Source organism: Cydia fagiglandana, chromosome 8, assembly GCF_963556715.1.
Source record: "Cydia fagiglandana chromosome 8, ilCydFagi1.1, whole genome shotgun sequence".
NCBI classification, from domain to species: Eukaryota; Metazoa; Arthropoda; class Insecta; order Lepidoptera; family Tortricidae; genus Cydia; species Cydia fagiglandana.
Window position 1 is genome coordinate 13,946,174 of NC_085939.1, and position 27,503 is coordinate 13,973,676.

General features: G+C 38.0%; 1 protein-coding gene across 1 annotated transcript in view; it reads left to right on the forward strand.

The window, feature by feature from the left end:
• The window catches only part of LOC134666751 (protein O-mannosyl-transferase TMTC1-like), a 103,791-nt gene extending 76,776 nt beyond the window's left edge, over positions 1-27,015 (forward strand). The window contains exons 3-15 of the mRNA XM_063524021.1: positions 10,927-11,104; positions 14,242-14,315; positions 15,218-15,355; positions 16,021-16,194; positions 16,773-16,962; positions 18,920-19,041; positions 20,733-20,897; positions 23,892-24,005; positions 24,605-24,748; positions 25,070-25,269; positions 25,577-25,742; positions 26,156-26,279; positions 26,514-27,015. Of these exons, the coding sequence (XP_063380091.1) occupies positions 10,927-11,104; positions 14,242-14,315; positions 15,218-15,355; positions 16,021-16,194; positions 16,773-16,962; positions 18,920-19,041; positions 20,733-20,897; positions 23,892-24,005; positions 24,605-24,748; positions 25,070-25,269; positions 25,577-25,742; positions 26,156-26,279; positions 26,514-26,879 (2,155 nt within the window). The 3' untranslated portion in view covers positions 26,880-27,015. The remainder of the gene's footprint in view (positions 1-10,926; positions 11,105-14,241; positions 14,316-15,217; positions 15,356-16,020; positions 16,195-16,772; positions 16,963-18,919; positions 19,042-20,732; positions 20,898-23,891; positions 24,006-24,604; positions 24,749-25,069; positions 25,270-25,576; positions 25,743-26,155; positions 26,280-26,513) is intronic.
• The last annotated feature ends 488 nt before the right edge of the window (positions 27,016-27,503 follow it).

Below are 27,503 nucleotides of genomic sequence, written 5' to 3' on the forward strand. Positions count from 1 at the left end.
TGAAGAATAGAGGAACTCGGGAGCAAATTTTGAATGTGAGGCAACTGATACAGAAAGTGCGCGAATTTAACATCCCAATGGCTCTCTGTTTTATTGACTATGCTAAAGCGTTTGACTGTATCAGTTGGGCTGTTATGTTTAAAATCATGTCGGAGATGGGAGTACCGGAACACCTGACCTTTTTAGTGCAGAACCTCTATGCTGACGGGCAATCGAAAGTCAGACTCGATGATACGTTGTCTCATTCTTTTAAAACCGAACGTGGCGTAAGACAAGGTTGCATCCTCTCCCCGCAGTTATTCAACCTCATTGGCGAGCACATAATGCGCAGAGTGTTGGAAGGTTGGAAGGGTGGTATCCGAGTCGGTGGTCACCTTATCAACAACTTGCGGTTTGCTGATGACACCACTATCATTGGCGCAAACGAAAGTGAGATAGCGGAACTGCTGGAAAAGTTGGAATCCGTTAGTGTGGAGTACGGATTAAGGATAAACCGGAACAAAACCAAACTGATGTTTGTCGACCGAGCGGGAAAATCCCAGAGAACGTTCGAGTTGCGCGAACTAGAGTCTGTAGAACAGTTTGTTTACTTGGGATCTTTGATTCGTAATGATGGAGACTGCGAGAGCGAAGTGGTACGTCGAGCTCAGATTGCAAAGGCGGCAGTAACGCGCCTAGAGAAGATATGGAGGAATCGCAACATCTACCGCAGTACAAAAGTTAAACTAATGCGTACACTCATATTCTCTATCTTCCTATACGCCTCCGAAACATGGACGCTGAAAGCTAGGCTAAGGGATAGGATTGACGCATTCGAGATGTGGTGCTGGCGTAAAATGCTGGGAGTGTCGTGGACTGAACGCCGCACCAATGCTTCAATCCGAAGCCAACTAAAAGTCCTCACTCCTCTCTCTGTAACCTGCTTGAGGAGAGCTCTTTCTTTCTTTGGACACGTGGCGAGACGAGAATCACACAACCTCGAGAAAATCATAATGATTGGCCGTGTCGAGGGAACAAGAAGTAGAGGCAGAGCTCCAACTCGCTGGACGGATCCACTCCTGGAGGCAATTAATAGTGGCACACAGTCCGCACTTCTTCAGGCTCAGAACAGAGCAGCCTGGAGGCTTCTTATAGACAGAGCTACTTATGGTGGTCACGACCCTCAGCTGTGAGGATAACGACGAAGAAGAAGATGTACTTTACTGCATGCCCTAGGGTGGGATTAAATGTGCCTCTGACTGTACAATTCGTAAAGAACATCGTGAATCGATCTCTATACTCGTATCCATGGTTTTGGGAAAAATAAAGTTTTGTCTTAATTTATAACAATTATAACACCGACGTCTGCGTTTTAACGCGTATCGCGTACCTAACTAATAACATAATTATGTTCTATTATTAGTACCTGTATTTACGTCATGCAACTAAGCCCTATATGATATGGCTACAAAAAGAGTAAAAGCCGCAATTTTACTCCTTTCCGGCAGAATCACGAACAAAAGAACGGCAACAATCCGTGGCAAAGGAGCTGCAGCCTTGTAATGATTAAAAAAACGGCAAAGCGGTTTTCCCTGCGGCTGATTGCGGCTCATTCGGACATTTGAACATGGCGGGAGGATTCGGAAATTGTTGAGTTTGGTTCGTATTTGTGAATTATTTATGAAAGCTTTAAGATTGCCTTGGTACATAATTAATTTTGTATTAAGCAGAAACTTCTGCAATGTTACAAAAATAACGTATTAAAAAAAAATGTATACATACAAAACAAAATAAAAAAAATTGAATGTAAATTCGTGAGTGTAGTTAAAAACTGTGTAACTACGTAAATATTTTAAATGTTTATTGAAAGCTTGACGAGTGTTTTCGGAGAAAATATAAACGAGAGAATTTATTGAAAAATATATAGTTCAGGCCGATTCGAGCTTACAAATTGATGTTAATTTGATCTATATTCGACATAACTCGCGCTTGTATTTCCCAACATAACTTTTTGTAAGTTTTGTTTTATTTAGTTATTAGACATGAAAATGGGACAGAAGCAGTGGTAGAAAGTAGGTTAAGTTCTCGATAGCGTTTATGTCGGTGCCAAACTGGTGGTAGCCACAAAGGTCGTATTAAAACAAGATGAAAACCTGTTTCTTAAAACAGAACTGGCCTCCAGTAACAATTAGCACCCGAGGGCCTACCGCGAACCACGTTCGACGTGTTGCCTCTCTGTCGCAATTGTAAATTCGTACGTAAGTGTGACAGGGAGGTAAAACGTCAATCGTGTTTGGCGGTAGGCCCTCAGAAAATGTGTTTATCGAACCAGCCGGAGTGTTAAAGTGCTCGGCAAACGGACAGGTAGGGTAAATCTGGTCGCTCCACTGTTTACTACTGCAGCAGATTTGAATGTACTTTATATTTAAAACATTTTTTGCTTTTACTTGCCTTCATTTTCTATGATTCACAGATTTTTAGCACATCGTTCTTGACTGTAACAGAGAGGTCTAAAGAAACAAGACCGAAGTGATCCCATAAGTGTTCCGTAAACAAAGTTTTGTACGGAACACTAAAAAACGTGCTACAGAGGTAGTGCATAATTGTTTTCCTACTTTTTTCTCGGAAGCGTTCATATTTATCAATTCATGCTACTTCAGTCAACCTCAGTACTTTTTGTACCGAAGCTGACTGAAATAGCAAGACACGTTCGCACGTTTCCGTGAAAATACGATGAAAAATAATTATGCACTACATCTGTAGCTAGTGTTCCAGCCAAACCCGTATTGGGGTAACTGAATTGGCAAACGTCAACTTTTAACATCCAGTGATAATCCAGAGTAACTTTATTATGTAGCCGTACATCGCCATCTAAATATATCACCTGTCAATTTCGAAGCATGAATTTATCTTACACAATCAATATCAATCTTTGGTTTTAGGTACTTTAGGATTAAAGAAATACGTTTTATGGAACTAGAATTAGAAATATAAAATCTTTAGATTTAACATAAATTATATAAGTAGAACCATAAATTATAGTGTAGGATCTCAACTCAATAGTGAACTTCTTCGAGTAGAATTTTATACTTAAAGTTACACGTCTTTGTTACCTCGAACTCTTCGTAAACGCTTCACAATGCGGTGACTGTTTGTTCTATTCTGTGTTCTGAAGGCCTACCGCAATCATCGAAAATCCAAAGTTATCTACCTCTCTATCGTCCTTGCATATTCGAACGATAGAGAGGCAAAGAGGAACGAACGAACTCGTAGTAGGCCCTCTGAAAGAAGTGGCCCGTTCGGCGTGTGAACCGTCTCCAGTCGAGCGCGTTCCATTTATCACGGACGTCAGAAAATACGACTCACCGGCATTGTCGCTTGACGGTCCGATGGCTGCGTTCCATTTTGGGGCGGCTTTATGCGGTGTCATTAAATAAATGTAATGATATTACTTAGGCGCTGATTTACACTGCATACTCGTAGTACTGGTAGAGTCTATAGTTTTTAACCGACTTTAAAAGTGTTTTTATTTTTTTCCGTGGTACGAATACATCTAAAGCTTTTGAGAGTTTTGAGGCGTACCTATCTACACGAATAACAGTTTATTTTTAACACCCAGGTTTAGGTAAATATGCTACTTAATTATAATATTGCTCTCTCAAAAAAATTTGCCTGATCTGCAATCAGAAAGTACAGTCACCAACAGAAGTTGCTAAGCGGGCGAGGTGTTCAAAATGATCTTGACGCGACTTTACTGTTAAGAGAATAAGAGCGTGTCAAGGTAATTTTGAACACCTCGCCCGCTTAACAACTTCTGCTGCTGACTGCACTTACTGACATAGTCTGTCCGCTTTTCTAAGATCAAGTGCGCCATACAATATATGGCGAAGTTGATCTTAGAAATCGGACAGGCTTTAAATAATGATAGCTTAGCCAGTACTGCAGTAATTTCCTACTATATTATAGACGAAGAAACAGTCAGTCAAAAGCCTTTGCAATTCGAATCGAAGACGATTTCATCATGTAAGAATAGCCGATCGAGCAGCTGAATCAGTTTGCAACCAGGATGGATTTTGCACGTAAAGGGATTGGACGTTTGGGGTATTGGACGTACAGGGACTGGACATCGAGGAAATGGATATTCGAGGCCACCATCGATGGATTTCATTTAATTTAAATCTTGGCTCACTTCTATCTCTTTTAGTTCGACAATGTGCACTACTTGCTTTATCGCAGTTAAGGCCATACCAGTAGGCAGTATGGGGTTCTTCAAAAACAGAAAACATACTCCACAGTCGTCCATAGGCTACGGTAACCGCTTAGTCTCTGGCGGACCGTATGCTTATTTCTTGTGGTATATAAAATCATTATAGTGATGCGCGGCCATGTGATTGTGAACGCTACTCACGTACACTGTTAGTGTGCTAGTGCTTGAAAATGGAGACCTACTTAGGCCCTCCGGAACATGTCACGCGAGTGACTAAAAATATGTGAGTTAAACCGTATTTTTTGACTTAAAATAGCCAATTAGCCACGCCTTCGTTTTTTACTTTTTTCGAGTTAGAAGCGTTAAAATAGGTATCCAAATTTTTGGAACACCTTGAAAAGGGTTAAAAAAACACACTGATGCAAACTAAAAAGTATTATTACACCGCGGGCAACAGCTTTAACCGCGGGCTCTCGCGTGACTGGCGCTACATATTAATATTTCCCCGCACTGACACTGAGGGATCCTTTGATTAACTTTTAAGCATAAGTTTCTTTTTCCCATATTAGGGGTTAAAAAGACGCACTGATGTATCTGTTCACAGATGACTGCTAACCGCAGCCGCCAACTCAAACATTCGGGGCGTTCGGAAACTTTAACCGCAAGCGCTCGCGTGACCGGCGGTATTAATATTTCCCCGCACTGACAACCACTGCATTTGCGGCTCGCTACTGTAAGGGCTCGCGAACCTATCTACTTCTTCAATGCACTAACAGCCATATTCGAACTTTAAGATACGTCAAATAATAGATATAGAAACGATATAGATTGGATATGTCAGTGTCAAACAAGTGTCAAAAGTGACGTTTTTGTTTGTAGAAACCTCACTTTTGACACTTGTTTGACACTGACATTATACATATTACGATCCATATCGTGTCCATATCTATTATTTGACGCATCTTAAAGTTCGAATATGGCTGGGCACTGCCACAGAATATACTTGCATTGTACTTAACAAATTAACTACTACCCATCTACGTTTTATGGGAGTTCCTTCTGCCAACAAACTGTCCTGCAGTTTGGCAGAAGAAAAAAGTTGTACAATTTATTTCGCTTGAATAAATGATTTATTTATTTATTTTATTATGTTGTATTTTCACATCTCCTGTTTCAAAAAGGTTTTTTTTCCCTTCTTGAAGCGAGGAAAGTGGCACTTTTATGTTCTACGACATTTTATTGCCAGAATTTTTTTTTAACACAATGAAATAATTATGATTAAAGTAGGTAGGTATGCTCGTAATCGATTAGAATTTCTGTATAATTCATTATGTGCATACTATTTTTGTAGCTTAAATAATACTCTGAAACATAATAATTTCCTCATAGGTGAAAATCACTATGAAATGAAATGAAATGAAATATTTTTATTTCGAACATATGGTCCATATATAGGGTTAGGTATTACAATAACTTATATCTATAGTTAGTAATTATAATTATGAGTCATGGCAGCAAAATTATTTCCTCTTTGGGCGTTAACACTTAGGTAACTACCACGTAACTACGTTTAGGATTCAATGCACGCCCACGCCGTAAATGTATAATATATACATTTGTAGATATAAAAGGACCTTTAAATTAAATCAGTTGCAGATTTATCTGGCACACTTCAAATTTACAACACTCTAAATATTTCTATATTAATTGGTAGGAACCACCAAGTAGCGATATACCAGATCATCAAACGATCGAACATGCTATCACCATCGTCAATCACGTAAATCGGTTAAAGCACTAGGCTATCTTTTATCACAAAAGGACCATTAGTGGACAATAAAAAGCACACACAAAAGGACATTGTGCCGAGGTTGTCATTATAAAACATTTAGGGGCACGCGACCCTGCATCACGCAACTGCATTTTAAGCTGATTTTTTTATGAATAGGGTGGACATACGAAACAGATGAAGGGTCACATATTGTAAGTACGTAGAAAAAAATAAAGCTTTCTCCCTTGTTCCGAAGTGTTATGATTAGGTATGTACCGTCAATACGGAAGTCACATCTTTATGGAGTAGTTTTTCGCCTGCCAGGAAACGTCAGAATTCCATGGAACTAAAAATCAGAGTTTAAAACACAACATCAAAGGTTCTAAAGTCCAAAGACATACATCATAATGTAGCGGTAATTAGAATGTATCGGTTCGTTCCAAACAAACTGAGACTGCTAATAGGAAACCTGGCCACGTAGAACAAATCAACGGCAGCGCCCGGACTATATCGGCACGAGGCCATTACACACGCTTACCGAGTACGGAGAGTGCGGGATACTTGCCCATATGGGAGACTTGAACCATTTTATTTTATATGAACCGAGTAAACCATTTTCTGTAAATAAGAATAAGTGCGAGTAAGTATTTTTATGTGATATTGCAGTACTGATAAAATAAGTATTTTGATTATGGCTCCTTTTTGATGATCCCAGTCTGCCAGCTGAGTAATTGTTCCGAAGTCCCTACCTGCTAGCAAGTTGAGAGTTGATATGCACGAGTATAAAATATGTAAAGAAATCTAATCTAACAAGTTTTCTTCTTTATTTTCATATTTTGAGACTTGTTCAAGCCATTTTAGCATTTGTTCTATAGCGACTTTTTAAAGGGTACTTATGTAAATAAAAACTTACTTTTTCGAAACATTAAACACCCGAAGTTGGTGACTTCAAAAACTTGAGCTAAACCAACACTAATATGTTTTATTTTATAAGGTACTTAAGTATTAAGTTTGTACCATTTATTTTATTAAATAATTCTTTAAATGGAGCATTCCACGGGCTGTCCCGTACAAACGCATTGTATTTCCCGTGTTGCGACTTTTTTCTCGGCATTTAAAGCAGGCAATTATTTTTCGGTGCATACTTTTGACCATTTGTCATAGAAAAGGAAACTCTTATACCTTTAAATCTTCAGAAACTTCGTGTGTGTACGGGACAACGGTAGACAATTTCATGGAATGCTCCAAATGTGTTTATCGATTAAATATCTTATCATATCCTACATATCTCGAGATCACGGTACACTGGTAGACCTGAGAGCTCGCTTCGCCGACGCTCACGCAAGTAAGAAGTATACACGGCTTGGTCTGTTAAAAAGCAATCAAGGAGTGAGTCCATGCAGTTTGCGTACAGTGATATCCTTGCACCGTGGTCGTTTTTGTAATTGTTGTTGTCGATAGCTTTGGGATTTGTAAAATCGAGCAAATAATACAACTTGCCCATGTTTTACAGAATTAAAAATGTATGTTTAGCTACAAATGTATCTTAGCTCCTACCGCACTTTAAGTACCATATTTATCCCATCTAGGATTATTTCACGTGGCAATCGTACACGTAGGTACTAATGGAAAGAGAAAATAAGGGTTTATTATATACTTGGGGACTTTTATACCTCTGTGCTCAGTGGCATAACAAAAAATAAATAGACTCGGGATAACCATAAAAATATGCCCTGCATAACCCGATATAGCCACTCTAAATACGATACGAAGCCGACATATGGATACCAATAAAAAATAAGTGTCTTTTTCTAAAGATACAAGGAACCAATCAAACCTTATGGCCTCGAAGACATAAACTTGGAAATATCGCGGTTGATTCCGTGACATAATCCCTGTTATTTCTAGATAACCTTAAAACGCGGCTCAATCAGCTTTTATGTAGAAAGTCAAGTGTACTTAGATAGTGTACCTGGTGTAGTGCGACTCGTGTACTGAGGGTTCTGTACCATCGCACTTTTTGTTATTATTTATGTAACTATATTAATTATTAAATTTATTAATTATTAATAATACTTACTAAGGTCTTGTTTTTTTAGTCAGACTTACATACTTCATTATTCGTTAATTTCGATATTACCTATATATTGCTTAAATTTCTATTTTAATCAAGCCAACTTAGATGTTTTTAAGTTTGACAGTTCTAATAGAACATACAATACAAATAATGTAAACATTTTAATTTTCACTTTCATTTATAACACGAAAATTTTCTCCTCTTGTTATAAGAATTATCATAAAATATTGGCATGTTATTACTACTTATAATATGTAAAACGGGTACCCTCTTCCAGAGACTTATCTATTGAAAGTGAAACAGTCGAACTAAGTAGGTAATAGTCGTTCGATTTGTAGCTGGCCCCGGACGGCTAATCCTTTGTCTATTGTTAAGTAAAACCGCACGTGCTACCTGCATAAAAATCGTTCGGTCACTTTAATAGGTTAAGAGTTCCATTGACTCCTTTCGGAGACGGAATACGGATCCCTAAAAAAAGATCCGTTTCAAATAAGTCATAACCCGATATTGTTGCAATTCTGTGGTGTAACTTTTGATTAGAAGGTGTTCCAATTTGGTGGGCGTGTTGGCGACGGCCGTTTTTCTGAACATCGGGTCTAAAAGTTCTATCTTTCGTTCAATTTTCCCGCGCGGAACATTTTCGGAGTAATACGCGTGACACCGTTTTGTTAGACGACTGTTTTCATCAGAGTTCACAGAGAAGTATTATGTTGTGTTGGGTCGCTAACGACAAAGCTTTAATGTGTTATGTATTGTGTAGTTAAATAATTGTTTTACATAATTGTGTAGAAAATATTCATTTATTGAAATAAGCATAAGTATATAATTGCACTTTACCATATGTACCTAACTAGTTATATTTTTACAATTAAGACTCTTTGTCCCGTATCTGAGTATTGCTCCGAAATATCCAACAGCACAGCCTTAACAGGTCTAGGAAGCTTCCTCTTTGCAATTTACAGTTCGCCAGTGTACTGGCTAAAACTACTCACAAAAACGGGATGTGTTAGGAGCTCTTAACGTCCAAGTGTTTTTCATACAAAAAAATGTCTTTTCCTTTAGTATTTTGTTAAATATTTTGAAGCTTCTCAAGAAACACAAGTATAATTCTCTTGAACCTAAATACCTATAACCACTTTTTTAACTATATATAATTCAGCAAATACATTATTATGCATTTTTATCTTCACTTTCATTCAGTATAAGTCCTGCATCCGTTGCTTTTCTGAGTCCAAGCGAGCACAAAGGACAGCCTCCACAGGTCGACATATATTTTGAACTTGCTGATAAATGGAAGCAACACGGTTCCTATACGGACGCTCAGCAATCTCGGTGAGTGACTACGTGAGACCCTTTTCCCCACAATTTACCTCAGAACGATGCTGTTGGAATGAATGACGCTTGTTGGTTGGCGGTCTTCGTGAGTTAAGATTTTTTGAATATTAGAATGATGCTTGTATAAAAGCAGGAAGCGTGAAAAATATCCTTCTTCTTGAGGTTTGTAGTACAGGGGGCCGATTTTTGAATTTCGACCACTCGATATCGTGTATTTCGTTCAATAATATCTCCAGTACCCGGCATTTAAATTCTATTAAAAGAAGAACGTAGTATGGATAATAAGTACCTATTATTGCTTAGTAACAATATTTGAGTTTAGACATATTTTCTGTTTTTAGGTTAGTTAAAGACATAAATAGTCAAATAATATTCTGGAAACTATCCAACCAGTCAATTTAATAGTCTCACAGTATGCTGAATTGTGAGTTATGCATAAAAAAAGCGACTCATCGAGTTACTCATCACACAAATAAATAAAACTATTTTACAGTTACACTGGTGAGCATAAAGAACATTCCAATAATTCCGGTTATAGCAAAAGCATAATATAGGTACTAGTTTTTAATTTTTTTTTCTTTATTTACCTATTGATTGTGCTGCCTGTCCAATCGTTTTTAAATATTTACTTATAATGTAGACACACGACGGAAAGTTTGTCTAAGTGTGTAAATAGTCCTTCCTTTTAATGACACGAAATAAATGTCTACAGCAACTAATAAATTGAAATGAATTTTACGGCTGTCGTTAAGTACGAGTACATCGATCAGAAGGTCAAGGCTCTTGTGTATGTGTAGTAAAATAATTATGGTCTCAATATTTTATTCAGAACTTAGGTACTTTAGAATATTCTATAAAGCAATTATAATTAAATTAATAAAATGAGTATCTGAACTGTAGGAAATAATGCTCTTTAAAACTAGAGTTAGTGCATATCGATCACATTTTATGGGTAGGGTATGAAACAAGCAAAAATTCAATGATTTTCACAGGTTATTTTCCTATATTCATTATTTAAAAGCATTTCCAGTCAGTCGTATGAAAGAATTTGCGACTTTAAGAAGACCGTAAGAATATTGAAGTGGTAGTTTGGGGGTATTTTCTTTTTGATTCCACAAATGGAGCCTCACACATTCATGTCATGAATAAAATATGAACATGGCAATGATAAATTCAATGTCACATGTCACGTGATTTCTCAACGTATTATTTGTTGTTTAACGACCGTGATTATGAGCAGATACAAAACGTGAAATTTTAACCACCGTTCATACTCTACGTAGATACTTTATAGGTTAAAATACTGAGCAACTTTTATTATGAGGCCTACGCCGAAATCGCGAAAAAAAAATCACAAAAAAGTAGCTTTATTTGACGTTCATAAGCGCATTAAATTAAATGCCTATTTGAATAATAAACTATCTTTCTTCAATTATTCAGACTGTGGTCACTTGGTCAGACATAATAAAATCGCCCCGTATACTAGCAACGATTCTCAGATAACGTTTCCTAATTAATTTAATGTCGGGTTTAAATTTTTCTTTTGTTTTGTTTCAGACTGAACCATGCGCTCTCCGGCCTCAAGCCGTGGTGGTATCACGTTAGCAACGTAGTGCTGCACGCGATATGTTGCGCGTTAGTCGCACGCGCATGCATCACAGTCGCACGACTACAGCGGCCGTTTGCGTTGCTTGCGGCGCTACTGTTCGCTGTGCACCCTGTACATACTGAAGCGGTGAGAATATACGTCACTTCATTATTACTTGTATGACAGCGCGTTTTTTTGTAGTGACAATATATTAAAAAAAAACATTTAAAAATCCAGTGGAAAGGGTTTTTAGTTTTGGGCTTATCTGAGTTAATTATAGGGCAAATGATGATGAAGGAATTTCCTTTTGCATAGTTGGTCTTTATGACTTACAGATTGATTTAAGGAGGGGTAGGGGTAAATTTTTGACTAAAGGCGGGGTTCAAAAAAATATAGAAAAAAGTTAAACTATGTGTTCAAGCTTGCAATCATTTTCGTGTGATATAAGGATGTGTAATTCATTTCTACTATTTAATATAGGTAACCCTTTTCAGATATATATTGTAAATTTTTGAACTTGCAAAATTGAATTTCGACATTTCTTTTCAAATGAATGGCTACTATTTATTATTTTAAATTTAGATAAAAAAAAATAAACCTAGTTTTTATTTCTCGTGGGAATGTAAATAGTTGTTGTACATAATCGTTAACGAAAAATACATTGAACTATCGCCAAAGATATATATATATATAACTCCGTGTCGCATATTGCCCCAAATTTTATAAGGCATTCATACTAATGCAATAAATTATATTTTTACGTATAGGTAGGTAGGTAGCTAGGTAATGAATTGAGGTCATGCGGTAGTAACTACAAGAACTAAACACTGGCTTTCGAGTAACCTATTAAACTAAGAGCTAGTCTCGGAAAATGGTATATGATGGTAAGAGCCACGAAGCTACTCCTAGTTTGATGGGTACTATCCTTATTACTAGTTGCGGGCGCCGTCGGGTAGTTGTTCAACGGCATACTGTAGTCCCAAATCGAGAAAAGTGGGACATTGCTTATTTCACTACAAAAACTTAGTTAGTTTTGCATTTAATAAAACGCGCATTATGCGATAAAAATATTATTAAAAGTATAATGTGTGGAGCAAAAAACTTAAACTTTGTTATAACAATAACTTTGTGCTAAATGCGAAAATCCAACCTGCATTCTGTGACCTCGATCAATAAATATTATAGGAAACTAACTGTCTAGTTAAGTTTGATGGCTCTCATTATAATATACCATTATTCGTGACTAGCTCTCCGTTTATATGGCCATAAACGACCTGAGATTCATTACAGCCATAAGAATGGCAATAACACGACTTTTAGAATAAACAAAAGTCAGGAGGGAAATAAAATTTCATATTCATGGAAACAAAGCGCGCTTTTACATCTACCGTCCCCCTCGCTCATTTATCATTTAACAGAGACAGACCTTTACGGTGTGTTATGAATTTTTCTTTCCGAAAGGTTAAGTACAACGTCCATTATACTAATTTGAATCATAGCATAGCATAGCATAGCTAAGATTACAACTGTAACCGTGAAAGTGGATCAGAAATTAATCTTTCTTTGATATTAGAATTTAAATTATATTTATATAAAAATAGGCAACTGTTTAAAAATAACAAAAATTAAATTATATGTTGATCAGACAAAGACTACTGCAAAGATTTACTAAAGGCCCAGTTTTATTTATCGATATGACCCGCACGAGGGGTACGGGAGATTTCAATAACAAATGCCGTAGGGAACCGTTTTCGTTGGTCGTTAGGGCCCCGCAATGCGGGGCATGAGAGATTTTCATGACTCAGGTCATTATGAGTCATTAGTATAGTCCGCATCAATAGTAGCAGATGAAGCAACGCGCCAAAAATACCCTGGAATACTTTTCCAATATACAGTGTGGAAAGATAAGCTGGCCCATTTTAATTAAAGAAGACCTTCCATTATTTTTAAAAAGAAACAAAACTGCATTCAAAGTGTTTTTCTTTTTTTCTTCAATTTGTATTGTCTAAAAAAATCTTGAGTACTAAATATTCGATTTTATGTATATTTTGTACGACAGACGAGTGTAAGACCTAATGTTTCTTGGAGAAATGTTATTATTAACATTAATTGTATCGACTAGTAGAATAAAATTGAGAGTTTTTATTTTTTGGAATTTTTAGTCGGTTCGAGTCCCGGGCGAGGAAGCGAGGTTTAGAAAATCTTTGAATGCAGTTTTGTTTCTTTTTAAAAATAAAGGAATGTCTCCTTTAAGTAAAATGAGCCAGCTTAAGGATTTAAGGTAGTTTCCCTCCAGGGCTCGACTTATCTTTCCACACTGTATATCTATACAGGTGGCCTAGCCAAGGTGACGATCGCTTGCGCTTCGCTATCGAATCGCTTTGTCTCTCTCTATCACTCTTCCATATTAGTGTGACAGTGACAGTTGCGTTTCGTTCGCTACGGAGCGTTAGCGATTGACATGTCGTCTACGGGGCCAGTTCGCGTTCAAAATTATCTTTTGCAGTTAATTGCTCTACATGTTAAACATATCTCTATTCTTTGCTTTTGCCCAGCAGTGGGACTTTGTAGGCTGCCAATAACAATAAAAAATATCTATTGTATTTGCAACTAATAGTCATTTACGCATCAAAAGTATTCTCTCTATTGAGGAAAATTTTATCGAGATCGACCTAGTTCCAAAGTCAGCTCAGTAAGTTAAACGTTTCACTCGTTATGTAGCTTGTTCAAGGCAAACAAACCATACAAAAATGTTGTTTAGAAACAAAATCTACGTAAATACACTGATTGAGCAATTGTAATACTTAGGTTCCGTGGAAAAATAATTTTACCACACCAGGGGCCCATTTCTCAAAAGCTTGTAACTTGTAATACAAGTGGAGGTCCATTTCTAACAAAAGCTGTCAAAAAGTGACATCCATTTACAAGTTACAAGCTTTTGAGAAACGGGTCCCAGCTCGTAAAGTCTCTCCTTGGAATTCCAATAATTTAATCCCTTTCTTATGATATATATTTTATCCGTTTCTTACTCGTTTCTTACAAATACATAAGTTACATATTGAGAAAAAAGATTAATAGCTAACTGAGGATACACGTTTATAACGCCATTATAATTTACCTATCCTTGCCTTTGCTTCCAAACTCCAAACTTTGGTAATATGTATTATTTTCACGGAAACAGGAGGCATACAGATAATATGAAAAAAATGAAAGAAGCGTTCAGTCATGTGCAGGGTCCTTAAATAATCTTATGAATTTTTTATAAGCATATTTTTTGTCTACAGGTGGCTGGTGTTGTGGGCAGAGCCGACGTGTTAGCTTGCATACTCTTCCTTGCGTCGCTGCTTCTCTATCACAGGTATTTATTTATAATTCTCTTCTAACATTTTCATTTAAGAGCCAACAGGAGTGGTAATTTCTCCATACAAACGTACTCGACTGTTTCCTCCGTGGGTTTTGATGCTAGAGCAATGATTTTTTCAACACAGATTAATTCAATATCTGTGTCGGGCTGTTTTGCTTTTTGTGATATTATTGTTTTTAAGACGCTAGAGCCCTTCAATAATGGCCAAAATGGCCTAATTGAATATGCCGCAATGAGAGGCGTAGTATTCAAAACTGATATCAATTAGCCAAAAAAGCAAAACGGTCCGACACAGATAATTTCATAATCATTTAGATTTCCAAATTTGGTTACGATTGGTTTAGTTTTGGAGGAGGAAACAGTCGAGTACGAAACTTCGATTTTTGAGATTTTTATGCAGGATTTTTCGCCTTGTCCTTATCGCACTAGTTTTAGGAGCCGCTTCCGTTAGCGAGACAGGTATATTTACCTAAAATATTTAAAACTCAGCTCCTGTTTCGTCTTAAGTTATTAAAAGCGCCCGCCCCGCGCGACGGTAACTATGCAGCGCCTTGCCAACGTCAAGCGCCACTTGCACCTTTCCACCAACCCGGGGTTAACCGGTTAAACCTGGTGTAACCATGGTTACCCGTACAATTTGACACTGGTTTAACAGTTTAACCGGTTAACATCGGGTTTGCAAGTGGCGCTTAGTGCTCGATTTTAAAGGGGCCTACAGATTACCAGTTAGCTGTACAATGTCGGCCTGTCAGTTGTTCGGAACTGTCAAATTTTGCGTTTAATAGACAGGCCGATATCATCCGGTGGACTGGTAGTCAGTGGGCCCCTTAAGTCCTCAGGTTCTCTAGGGGTGACTAAAAGAATACTTTAAGATCTAACGCCATCCATTTTTACAGACCATCGAAAAACAAGAAATGCGTATGGCTAAGCATAATGCTCGGGGCGCTAAGTATGCTGGCCAAGGAGACCGGACTCACCATCCTTCTGATTAACCTAGTGTTCGACTTCTACAAGTGCTGGCCTTTTATGAAGAAGTAAGTACTCATAAAGGTCATTTATTGATTTAAACTTTTAATATTCCTACGTAACTGTCACATTTTTGACGTAAAATGCTTAAACATGGCAACAAATTAGTATTGAGTTTTTTTAAATTCCATTTTATTTGATTTCTGCTGTGGCTTTCCTTTTTTAAGAAAGGTTCTTATGCTCCATGTGCATAGTGCGTTAAGTCAGGAAAAGTCATTATGTACATAAGCACCCTTCTCTGATGGAAAGCCACATACGACCATAGATCCTTAGGTTTATGTGCTGCTGAAAATACAGTCATTATAATTATATTCTGTCTGTTTGAAATGTATATGTTGTTGTCAGAGTACCCCAACCACAGATTAAGTAGATATAGTATTATCATACCTACAGAACGGCCACGCACAGCCCCGCCCCGACTCGCATTATCTCGCCCCGCGACTGGCCGCGACATGAATCTGGCGGACTTCTGGCGTCATCTCAGTATAGCGACTCATCTACACATACACAATGACGCGTGTACAGACGTGCCGCACACATATAAACGCAAATGATTTTTGATGTATGGCGTGTCCGCTCTGTGCCCCAACACAAGGTTTCTTGAGCTTAAGAAAAATTGTGTAATAATGTCCTATAATTATCTATAATATTTATTTATTGGATTTTCCTTTAGATCACTAAGTTCCCTGGAGATGGGGAAGTGCACGCGGCTAACAATGCGAACGGTGAAGCTGATGTTGTCGATGGCACTGCTGGTTTCCTTCCGGCTGTCGCTGCTGCAGGGATCGCTGCCGGCTTTCTCCAACCAGGACAATCCGGCGGCGTTTCATCCCAGCTTCTTTGTTAGGTAAGGTTTGTTTTATTACTTAGCAAGTTAATTTTTAGGGTTCCGTACCCAAAGGGTAAAACGGGACCCTATTACTAAGACTTCGCTGTCCGTCCGTCCGTCCGTCCGTCCGTCTGTCACCAGGCTGTATCTCACGAACCGTGATAGCTAGACAGAAATTTTCACAGATGATGTATTTCTGTTGCCGCTATAACAACAAATACTAAAAACAGAATAAAATAAAGATTTAAATGGGGCTCCCATACAACAAACGTGATTTTTGACCAAAGTTAAGCAACGTCAGGAGTGGTGGTGGATGGGTGACCGTTTTTTTTTTGCTTTTTTTTTTGCATTATGGTACGGAACCCTTCGTGCGCGAGTCCGACTCGCACTTGCCCGGTTTTTACATATTTTTAAAGTAAAAAAATGAAATTATAACGCCAAGCAGATATTTGAGTGAATCAACTATTAGTTCACGATGGATGCCGAAATCGAACAAATTTCAAAAATCGCTTCCCAGGAGGATCGGTTTGGATGTAAAGGAATTAGCTAGTCTGTGAAGATCCCGTGTTTGGGGTAAACTATTTATTCTTGTCTAGGCTCATGACATTCTGCTACCTGGCCGCTTTCAACTGGTGGCTGCTACTGTGCCCCTGGACGCTGAGCCATGACTGGCAGATGAGTTCCGTGCCCATTATCACCAGCGCCTGGGACCCACGGAACCTGCTCACCTGCGCCGCCTTAGGAGCCATGCTGTTGCTGAGCTATCGGTGTATAGCGGATATGCAGGTATCATCTCACTTTGACCATAAAGGGGCCCATTTGGGGTCCAAAGGTGGCCACTGACGAGCCTTCCAACAGTCCAAATAGCGTGGCTGCAGTCCAAAATCGGTCCGTGAATGTCAAAAACGTACAATGTTTAATATTAGGATGCCGTCCATTTGGATGAATCTCTTCTAACGGCATCCATTTGGAAGGCTCGTCAGTGGCCTGCTTTATATTATTAATGTGTTGTCATGGCAACTCATACGATTTGACAGTCCGTGGACTAATATTATTAGTCTAATACCGTTCGAGAAATGGGCCACTGTACGTAAAGTCTATGCGGAAAGAAAAGAGTCTTCCACCCCGTCGTACATTCCAATGTACGGGGCCCAATTATATTCCACGACTCTTCTCTTTCCGAACAGACTCTAGAGTTAGACCAAGAAAAGTCTGCAGCCCGTTAGTCCGCTTTTGCAATTGAGCTTTCACAATAAAAATTTCGATATATCACAACTGAATGAAAAACCAGAAATAACTTATAAACTGTAAATAACTTGCCGCGAGAACGACTTTCGTAATTTACTTGGAAAGGGCTACTATTTTTGTTCGTAATTCATTATAATTAAAGCCTGACCACAGTTTATTTGACCCTCGCCATTTTGCGGATTTTCAATGGTACTAATTTCTTTTACTGGCAACAAGTACTCTTTGACAACGAACGTTGGATGTCATCGAATGTCACCGATGTAAACAAATAGAAAATATCTACGGATATATTCAAATATAAACGGTTTTATTACAAAAATGACAAAAAATATTCCAAAACCGTGAAAAAAAATGTAGTGAATGCAATCAAATACTTACAGCTTAAAAAAGACGAAGGATTACATAGCATTCCAATAAACAATGTTTTAAAGTTGGTTGTTGACATGACCGGTATTGACGTTTTATAGTGCGGTTGTATTGAACTGGTTATCGTATCGTGTAGGAAGTAACTCAAGAAAATTGGAGCAATTGCTGTGACCATGTTAAAAAAATTGAAGATGATTATAGGAATATAAAGGTCCTATAATCGAATTGGAAACTGAACGTTTTATAATCGAGGTTAGTGGTCCTGAAAGCGACACAACATCTGATGAAAATCAGACTTCGTCAGAGTCAGAAAACGAAGAATATATAAATATTGAATATTTAGAATCAGATTTTGACGAATAGGTAAATTGAAAGAACCAAATTCTCTGTAAGCAATGTTTCTGAGTATCAACATGAAGCCAATGCCCACTACCCCAACTATACATGACGTGTACACATTATTGCCATATGTAAGCTGTTTGCAGCGACACTATCTCAGGGTTAAATAAACTGTTGTCAGGCTATATACACTTTTAACTTGAACTTTCATTAGGCACTGGTCCCACCGCGAGCTAGTAAGCTATGAGCTATCGGTTATAAACACGAACAAAAGATAAGCACACCCGTGTATATAAAAGAGACACGGCGATATTTATAGTTACTCGCCCAGCGGTGAGCTATAAATATCGCCGTGTCTCTTTTATTTACACGGGAGTGCTTATCTTTTGTTCGTGTTTATAGCCGATAGCTCATAGTTTACTAGCTCGCGGTGGGACCAGTGCCTATAACCTTAACTTTATTTTTAATGACGTTGATATTTACTGAGTTTCTTTTTGTTCGTAAACTTTTTACTTGATAGCGGCTAGCCTCTATCGGCAATACAATATTTATTGCTACGAGTACTTATATATTATTCATTTTATTTCATGTGTGTTTCGTAGTTATTTCTATTCTTAAATAACCCTGGAATAATTTGTGACTTCCCACGGGTAAAGGTACCTTATGGGGGTTGGCGCTTACTCTATTATTAACGCCGCTCCAATATTATTGTGGCGCTATGCGACGTAAGCGCCGGCCGCCATAAGGTACCTTTTTTTGTGGAATGTCACATTTGATTTCTTTTACATAGGTCCAGAGACATACACCAGCCGTGATAGGACTGCTGGTTCTGGTGATACCTTTCGTGCCCGCCAGCAACATGCTCGTCACTGTCGGATTTGTTATTGCTGAGCGAGTTTTGTACATTCCAAGGTATGTTTCTTGTAGATGTCTTCATATAGAACACATTTTATCGAGATTTTGATACAATTAGGGTTTTAATAACAAAACTTCCGTGAGACACAGACATATTAAATATATTAAGAACGGGTCACTCACGTATTTTAAGTCGAAAAACGCTCGACATGTTTCACTCCGTACCGAGGAGTGTCATCAGGAGCTTGCGTTTACGGTGACGGACCGGCGCAGACTGCGGGCCGCAGCTCTCCGCGCCCGATGACTCGGCGCAGGCGCCGGTGGCGGCAGGGGGACCGAGAAACTACCCTCGTTTATGGCATTATTGTCAAATGATGGGTTGCACACAACACTCACTACGTCCGCTAATGGTTCGTCCACACTGTCCACCGACGTAGTACCCAAAACAGTTTTCCAGCTTGTAGGCACTGACCAACCACAATCACGGTTAAAATTCGGATGACGACTAATTTCGATAGCCTCCCGTACTTTTCGCTGAATCACAAACTTTTCTTTCGCCAGCACGGTTACCTTATCGAAACGTATATAGTGAGTCGAATCCGAATCCAATACGTGTTCCGTCACCGCAGAGCCCCGGCTGTCCCTGTTCTTCATACTACGTATGTGCTCAGATAATCTGGTTGAAATGTTTCGGCCCGTCTCTCCTATGTAGTTTTTTCCACAGGAGCAAGGAATCATATATACGCCCGGACTGTTCAAAGGCTCCCTATCCTTTGGCGAACGCAGTACCTGTCTTAGCTTCATATGAGGACGGAAAATCGTCTTAATGCAGTATCTCCGGCGTAATAAGTGTCCGATTTTATCCGTCACGCCCTTAATGTAAGGTAGGTATAGGGGCAATCTATCTGCTGTCGTTAAACGGGGACGCGCTGATGCGTTCGCAACTCGATAACTCTGCCTCCAGTTATAGCCATTGCATTCCAATACCCGCCTCACGTGACCCAGCTCATGGTCCAAGTACTCCGGATCACAGAGGTTCAAGGCCCTATTAAATAGTGTTCTGGGCACAGAAATTAGTCGTCATCCGAATTTTAACCGTGATTGTGGTTGGTCAGTGCCTACAAGCTGGAAAACTGTTTTGGGTACTACGTCGGTGGACAGTGTGGACGAACCATTAGCGAATGACGTAGTGAGTGTTGTGTGCAACCCATCATTTGACAATAATGCCATAAACGAGGGTAGTTTCTCGGTCCCCCTGCCGCCACCGGCGCCTGCGCCGAGTCATCGGGCGCGGAGAGCTGCGGCCCGCAGTCTGCGCCGGTCCGTCACCGTAAACGCAAGCTCCTGATGACACTCCTCGGTACGGAGTGAAACATGTCGAGCGTTTTTCGACTTAAAATACGTGAGTGACCCGTTCTTAATATATTCAATTAGGGTTTTATTGCCTAGTACTTTATCACAAAATTCTTCCAGTAGTTATGACAACACAATCGATAAAGGACCCCGCAGCAAACATAGGGAAAAAGTGGTTTCAGTTAAATCTCACGAAATTTTAGTATGATGTTAATTTGGCTCTCCTGATTATTTTTTTGTATGGGCATCACGTGATCACCGATGAATTCTATGACAGGTCATAGAAAAAGAAACTTCGGGCGCCCGGCACGGGCCCGGACCGTTCTAGCGTACATGCATGCATGGTGTAGCATGTGCGTTGCTTATTGAAATACAATTACTTTTTTTTGTCTCAGTGTCGGAAGCGTGATCATAACAGCCTACGGTGCCCAGCTCATGTGGTGCTCGAAACCACAAGCGAAGGCGTTCCTCGTGGTGGGCTTCGCTGTGCTAGCCGCCAGCAGTGTGGCGAAGACTTACAGGCGGAACGCGGACTGGCGGGACCGAGCTACGCTGTTGAGGTTGGTTTAATGCCTCCACACGGTTTAAGTAAAGATTTATACTGTTGGATGAACTCCATTTTAATGAATCTCATGGATTAAAAAAAATACTATTTCAGGAGCGACATTGTAAAACAAAAAATATAACATATTTTTGAAAAGAAGACATTGACATTGCTTACAGATGTAGTGCATAATTATTTTCAATCATATTTTCACGGAAACGTACGAACGTGTCTTGCTATTTCAGCCAGTCTCGGTACAAAAAGTCCTGAAGGTTAACTGAAGTAGCTTGAGAATTATGAACGTTTCCGAGAAAATGCGATGGAAAACATTGATTTGTTCTTTAAAAAGCGTTCAGTTGCAGGTAGGTAAGTACAGTGAGCTGTGAATTTGCATGGAGAAATTATGAATGAATTCATAGATAAAGTCGCCGTGCACTTTAACGGCTAATGGTACATTAAGTTAACTCTTATAACCAGCCCCATATAACCAGAGATGCTGAAAATTCCGCTGTTTCAATTATTGATAAGGAGATCTACAACGTGTTTTTATTGAATACCGTTAACTTCGGGGTATGTGCGTTAAGTACGTTTAAGAGAACTAAATGGCATAGTTAATTTTAAAAAAAATTTTTTGCTTCTTTTATATTTAAGTTTAAAAAGTAATTAAGTATGCTACATTTAATTACTTTTTAAACTTAAATTAAAAAAAAGCAAAAAAATATTTTGTATGATAGCGTTGTTGTAAGACGGGCATTACATTTAACTCAACCAAACAATTGAAATCTGTGACATATCAATGTCATTTCGAACATCGATCGACCGAGTAGCAAATGTATGAACTCATTCTAAACACTAATCAATATGTAATTGTAAACCGGCCCTAAGGCAAGTGTACACGCTTGTAGAGGCCTATAGAAAAAAAAAATTATCTCCGAAATGGAGTTAATTAGAATATCGGTGTCTTTGAGAAAGTTACTTGATTTAAGCTCAGGAATGCACGCTTGAAATTAACGGAAAACAAAAAAACACGGTGTATATGCAATATTTTCCAGTAAATAAAAGCATTATTCATTTTCAAATATACACTCCATTTGGCAACCTGTCAGCTATCCTAACAACATGAGACCCTTTCAAATGAATGTCATTAGATTATTTGACCAAACCGGGGATATAGGTATGCACAGAGAGCTTAATACCGATTATCTACTTATCAGCAGATGGCGGTAGCTTAAAATGACAGATGTCAAATCAGATTAGCTTGTTCAATCTAGTTTCAGGTATTTCAGTTGTGAATCTTTCTTTCTATTTAAATTAGGTACGGTACAGGTGATAACCAAAACTCACTCTTGGTCTAAACAAATTTGTCAGTAAATAAGAACAAAAAACCATACTCACCCTTTTCTTTTTCGTGCTAGTGCTAATGTAAGACAAAGATAGTATAATTCTCTATGACTATGTTTGAAATGAGAGAGTCCTTTGACAAACTATACTACCACAAGTTCAGAGCCATAGTGAACCCCACTATTAATAATTGTGTAAATCGTTTTGACGTGATAACGTCTTATAAATCGATGAACACCGGTAGCACCCACGAACAAGTGTCACGTTCTGGACGGATCTCCATGGTAACGTTGTGGACAAAATATGGTAACGTTACGTAATGTAATGGTAATGTTTTCTTATTATGTTATCACGCAAAATTATCGTCCGTAAACCGACTTTACAGACAACCATATTTTTTTGTTACCAAAATTCACTTTGGTTGTCACCTGGAAGTAGAATACACGACGCATACATATTTAGGTACCCAAATAGTCCACATACATACATACCTACATAACAGAGAATTCTTTATTCCTCAATGTTTATAAGTATAAATAATATAGCAGATACACGACAAATTTGATAGCGAATTATTTATGAGCCGTGTATCGTGTAAAAAGAAGTAAACAATCATCCTTACTTTAGGTAGTGATATGATAAAAATTGGATATAATTCCATCTGTCGTATTCCATATAAATTTCACGAAATTGAAAACATAACATATTTACGGCTTCCAAGTTGAACCTACGTTTTAGTGCCGATAAAAATAATATTGCTAATGCCGCCTATACACGTTCGTAAAGACGTTTCACGTATTTTACGAGGGAATTACAGCCGGCCACAGACGTTTAATGAGTTAAGGTTTAATGCCTTATGAGTGTCGAAAACAGATGGGATTAGATTTGTACTTGCAGTTAAAATGTAGTTTTGTAATTCATCATAACATGACAAAGATATATTTAACATTAACGGCCGGTTATCAATCGTCACAAAACTGACAGTCAATGTCAAATCCCATACATTTTGTTAGGAATGTGACGGTTAGACGCAACTGAAACACGACTTAAGTCGCACTTTAAAGTACAAGTTAGTATAAAATTGCTCTTAAAACATTTATTACATGATAGATTCGTTGATAAAATACTTTTAAAGCGTAGTCCATCCGCGTCTATTGACACTTACTGATTATCCAATCTATCTATACATATAGTTACGCATTTAAGATTTTTTTTAAAAAAATGTGCATAATTAAGCGTAGTTAAGAAGCAGTGATTAGTCTTAATTTTGTTGACTGAATTGTGTTACGAAAATTAACCATGTAAATTGTATTGCATTATATTTACTGTACTTAATTTATACACATAATTCTACCTCCATAGTATGCTAACATACTTTCGTGCTGCATATAACTTAAATAGAAATGGCTTAATCGTCGTAACACAATATAATCAATTAAGTTATGATTATTTCTTAGCAATTAACTCATTTAGAAGCGCGCGTTTGGCGTAATCCACTAAGTACAATGTGTTTTTTTTTAAGTACTTACTAACACATTTATTACATTAAATAATACAATTTAAAAACAGTTGTACGGTAGAGAGAAGAGAAATCTAATCTTCAAGGATGGTTTTCCACCCCCCACAGCCGTCTTCAGTCCAAATCCAAAATGTGTTTTGTTTGCTTCAGGGCTGATTTGGTGACTTTGCCGCAAAACGCCAAGCTGCACTACAATTTTGGCAACGTGCTCAGAGAGACTGAGCAGTACGACGCGGCTATCCAACATTACAAAGAAGCTATCAGGTAAACTAGCTTGTATTAAGGTAATTGTTTCTACCTACTGATTGCTTTAAAATATTTAAGTAAGTCTTTCGAGATTTTTCTGTGTCCTCTTCTTAAACCACTAAAATAATAAATAATTATTTTAACGGAGGAAAACTAATAAAGGAGACCATCGATTACAGGCCCACTTAGAAATTATCCCGTACACCGTACATATTATTTCGTTGCATAAATATACTTTTTATTACACAATGCTACAACGTTCGCTCTTATATTACCAGCCGCCTCAATTATGATGATAATGTGTAATTATTTAAAAAAATCTCAAAATTCCCTTTATACTTTGTGATGCGGTTATCACCATCCTAATCTAGAAATTACACTACATCTTCGGCAAAGACCACAATTCATTTGAGATATATAATTATTATACAGATACATATTTATATTATCATCATCATCATCAATATAATTATTGTATGTGTACGTTCGATTGCATGAGAAGGTCCCATTGCTTAGATAACACAATCGATTTTAAACGGTCCTATGTATTTATATTACTTAATTAGTTATACAAATCTTTAATTTCAAAATGTACTATTCTACATCTTGCATTGTAGGCTCTGGCCAACCTACGCGAGCGCTCACAACAACATCGGCACAATCTTGAGTAACGTCGACAACGCTGAACATCACTTCCTTCAAGCGATCAAGCACAATTGGCGACATGTGAACGCACACTATAACCTTGCGAAGCTATATAAGTAAGTACAGTACAAACAAATACGTGGGTACATATCATGGACCTGATCACGGCACCAACGGAATGCAGCTAACGTTCTCGAGGTTTCATGATACATCTCCTTTAACCACTTTATAATATGCCGTGATAAACCTTTGCTTCTGGCGCGGTATCGAAGGACCACTTGCACTAATACTGGAGTTACCATGGTTACTAGTACAATTTGACACTGGGTTAATGGTTTAACCGCTTAATCTCGGGTTAGTGGGATAGCGCAAGTGGGCCTAAGAAGCATATCTTCTAGCGGTTAAACAAAAAATAACAAATATTTTGTATTTCACAGGAAAAGCGGCCACACGGATTTGGCTATCAGAATGCTGGAGAAGTGCCACTGGCTTCAGCCTCGCTTTATCCTAGCCCATTTGGAACTCCTGACAGTGACGCCAGAGGCTGAGCACCCTGCCATAATGTACCGGGTCATCCAGTTGGAGCCGGAGAATTGGGAGCATTACATGATGTATGGACGATGGTTAAGGAAAAAAGGTGGGTTGATTATTATTTTGGTTAAAATTTAGTTGGTATAAAAATAAGAATGACAAAAATAACCTACAATTACGTATATTTATTGTAAGATGGCCAGTAAAAACAAGAAAAGAAATAAGTTACATGTATAGAGTTGATTTTTATTTTGGACGTTACTCTGAGCATTGAATTGATTATGAAGCTCATACTAAACAACTTTTACTAGATAATTATGGGGCTGTGAATATTCTATGTTTTAGTAGCGAAAGACATATATTCTCTTAAGTTGTAGTATTTTTGGAAGGCTACATTAATACAACACTTTCAGGAATTCCTTTAGTGGCTTCTAAATTATTCATCGAGGCGGCGCGTCTTAGCTTCAAGAAACGCGGTGTCGCACGCGCAGGTAAAAGTGACCTGGTATCGGTGCGGCATACAGCGCTTACGTACCGCTCGTTGGGACAGAAGTGGAGGATTCTCCAGTTATTGACAAGGTACGTCTCGCGCAAAATATGGTACATGTCATTTTTGGAACACCAACGATAGGCGAACACAGTAGATAAACAGCTTCGTTTGAATGACTAGTCTATAAGTAACTTTGGTTTTAAATCTGATTGAGTAGTATTAAGTCATTATTTGCTAAGTATCTTTGACAGCGCGATTTGAACTTTATCTTGTTATGAAACTATCAAAATGATATGTAGATGTCAGTCGCTAGTGCGTGTCGCTCGCGCCAATAAATGTATTGGACGGACTAGTACGAGCGAAATGCACTCGCGACTGATCAATTAGTTATCTATTTGATGTCACAATGTAACTTAGAATTGGCCTCTATACACCTCCAGTACTTTTTATTATTTCAAGGTTAATTTTAAAATTTAAAAAAATATATATAATTTATCTTTAGATGGCATACCTGGCGGCGTGGTCGGTATAACGCAGCAACTACTCATATGTATCTGCGAGACTGGCGACTAAAGATGGAGCTCCAAGCACGAATGAAAATATATTCCGAAGCTGTTAACCCTACTGTGAGTATTTTAATAAACATTTATTTTTAATATATTTATAAAGGGTATGCTCTTTATCAAATCAATCTTTAATATTACTCCTCGGTAAATTTGAAAGAAAATACTTAAATATTTTGCATACCTATTTTACAACATGTTTTCGCTTAAATAATCTTTTAATTGTCCAATAGTCCAACATACCTACTATATGTATTATGCATTGTAAAATAAAGTGTGCCTTTATTTATTTCACAGAAATCAACAACATGTTTCGACCATAAGCAACTTTCAGTTGAAGGTACACGAGCAAATGAAGATAGAAATCAAAATAAAGATGAACTAGTGAAAAATAATAACAACAAACAACCCAATCAAAAAAGTGTAGTTAATGATACGGAGATTGACAATAAGAAAAATAATGTGTGTGTTTACAAAACGCGTGGGACCAAAAAACAGAATATTTCAATAACATCACAATTAAAAACTATCCATAACAAATCGGAGACAGGGCTCAAAGCTAAAACGTGTTCTAATAATAGAAAAGAAGAAAAAGTTACTAAAACTAATGTGATACCTAGCGTAAACGGACCTCTGGAACATGTAATAATAAAAATGGTGTAGAATTGAGTTTGAAGAATTGCTTTCAAACGCAAGAAAAACAAGAGAATTGTGACTGTCTTATAAAGATAAGTGGTTCCCAATAGATGTGCTATTGGGAAGTAAATTAAATGAATATTAACTTAATTATGTATCAATTGTATCAGCTGTGCAGGCAACATAGAGTTAGACCAAGATATGTCTGCGATGATTTTGATAGCACACGCCGTACAATTTTATACGTGTCATAGAAGGTTACAATAAACACTTGAACTGCGTGTGCTATCAAAATCGTTGCAGACTTATCTTGGTTCAACTCTAGTAAAAGGCTTGCTACACGGTCGCCGACAAGCCTTCTAACCGTCTGACCTTGGTCTGTCCTTGTTCAGTTTTGGTCAAATTTTGTTGGTAACAACTGTCTACACGGTCCGGGACCGGCCAAGGCCACGCGGTCTGGGGGCTTGTCGGCGACCATGTAGCAAGCCTTTAACTTATCCCGATAAACACAATGTTTGAGTTACGTTAACGTGTCTTGCTATTTCAGTCAATCTTGGTACTCAGGTTGACTGATAATCCAGTGAAATTGTAGAATTTTGTAACGTGGCTCTTCTGCGTCAAATCCGGTAGTTCTGATTTTTTGCAGACTTA